The sequence below is a fragment of the Phytophthora infestans genome, genomic scaffold (assembly GCF_000142945.1).
Source record: "Phytophthora infestans T30-4 supercont1.330 genomic scaffold, whole genome shotgun sequence".
Classification (NCBI taxonomy): domain Eukaryota; phylum Oomycota; class Peronosporomycetes; order Peronosporales; family Peronosporaceae; genus Phytophthora; species Phytophthora infestans.
Genome location: NW_003303429.1, coordinates 4,981 through 6,473, shown reverse-complemented (window position 1 = coordinate 6,473; position 1,493 = coordinate 4,981). Strand labels below are relative to the sequence as shown.

The following is a 1,493-nucleotide window of genomic DNA, read 5'->3' as shown; positions in this document are numbered from 1 at the left end:
CTTCGCGTTCTGTGGCGGATGGTGTCATTACTGCGGGTATCCCGGTTCGTCGTCAACGAAGACTCCTCTGTGGTGGTGTCTGATGCTCGTGATGGCGGTGATCTGTCGTCCATAATCCACAGGTTTGTTGCCTTGCTGCGGCTCTGGAGGCGTCTGGGACGTGGTCGCTTCACGCTTCTGCATGACGGCAATCATCGGGTCGGTCGAGTACATCCAGGATCGCTGCGCCAGCGTGTCTCGCTGGGGGCTCGGAGCTCTTTCGGTAGATTTCACCCATGGCGCCTGAAGCTGCCTTGCCGCGTTCGACGGCTCGTCCACCTGGTCCTCCTGCTGCGATCATGGCCCCACTAGTCGATGTGTACGAGGGTCTTGACGACGCGAAGTGGTTTACATGGACGCGATGTTGGGTCGAGATCATGCTACGATCGGGCTCTGGATCTGGCACGGGAAGGACGGAGCGAAAACCTCGACTATAATCAAGAGACGCAGTCTGACGGATGGCCTCGTCGACGTTGTTATCGTTGATCATACGTAGCTTCGGGCGCTGTACAACAAGAACAAGTCAGCTCCAGACAGTTTTCAGTAAAGGACTTGATGACGTACCGGTATGATTGGCTGCGCTCCGTTGAAGTCTGTTCCATGAGTCGTCTTGAACTCTTTCTACCACCAGAGTGTGCCAATAAGAAGAGATGCTCATTAAGACAAGAGGTATCCATACGCACCACTCTGTCACGAGGAAGCACACCGTTCAGAGGCTCTGCGCGCTCTTCGTACCAGTTATCTATAGAAACCCGACAAAAGTCAGCACCAAGCTGGCAAAACTGAAGAAGTTCTTTCACCGCACCATTCAAAGTTTCGCGGTGGTAGCTCTTTAACGCCATGACTTTTTCTATGAGGTCGATGCTGTTGCGAATTCAAGCGAGTCGATGCTTCGTGTCGAGCTCCCTAAGAATAGGGAGCGACAAGATTAGCGCTGACAAGTCAACAAGTGCCTGCGAAACGGACAGCTACTGCGTCACCGAGCGTCAAAGTCGAGAGAAGTCGTGTCGAGCGACATTGGCTTAAACATGAGCCACCGGCTTTCCCAGAATGCAAGACACACGAAAGATCTGCTCGAAGAACTGGAGCGAGACAAGGAGCTCGATGTGCTTCGAGAGTACCTCACCCGGTTCGAGTTGTTTCCTCGACAGCGTGACCCCGCAGCGGCTCCAATTCGGTTCGAGGAGCTAAAAGAACTCGCGAAGCACTGGAAACTGCATCGCCAACGCAACTTTTGGAAGACCAACACGACCAAAGAAGACCTCGTACGAACACTGTACCGCCACATCAACACCAGGATCATCCCACAAGACACTCGAGACGACAACAACGGCCATGCATCATCGTCCCACGTGGTGAATAGTCCCAGTGGGATATCACCCGCTCCTCCCCCAGCACGACGCCATTCTGGGTCCTTTATCGACGCGCCAAGGAATCGTCCCATACTGAAACCC

At 54.0% G+C, this 1,493-nt stretch overlaps 1 protein-coding gene across 1 annotated transcript; it reads right to left on the bottom strand.

Annotated features, from left to right (window-relative positions):
* Positions 1–137: 137 nt before the first annotated feature.
* On the bottom strand, positions 138–881 carry PITG_21452 (uncharacterized protein; the record flags this gene model as incomplete). The annotated part of the gene is made up of 4 exons (XM_002894933.1): positions 138–544; positions 604–660; positions 723–781; positions 845–881. 4 exons carry the CDS (start codon positions 879–881, stop codon positions 170–172), a joined length of 528 nt encoding a protein of 175 aa, XP_002894979.1.
* Between the last annotated feature and the right edge of the window lie 612 nt (positions 882–1,493).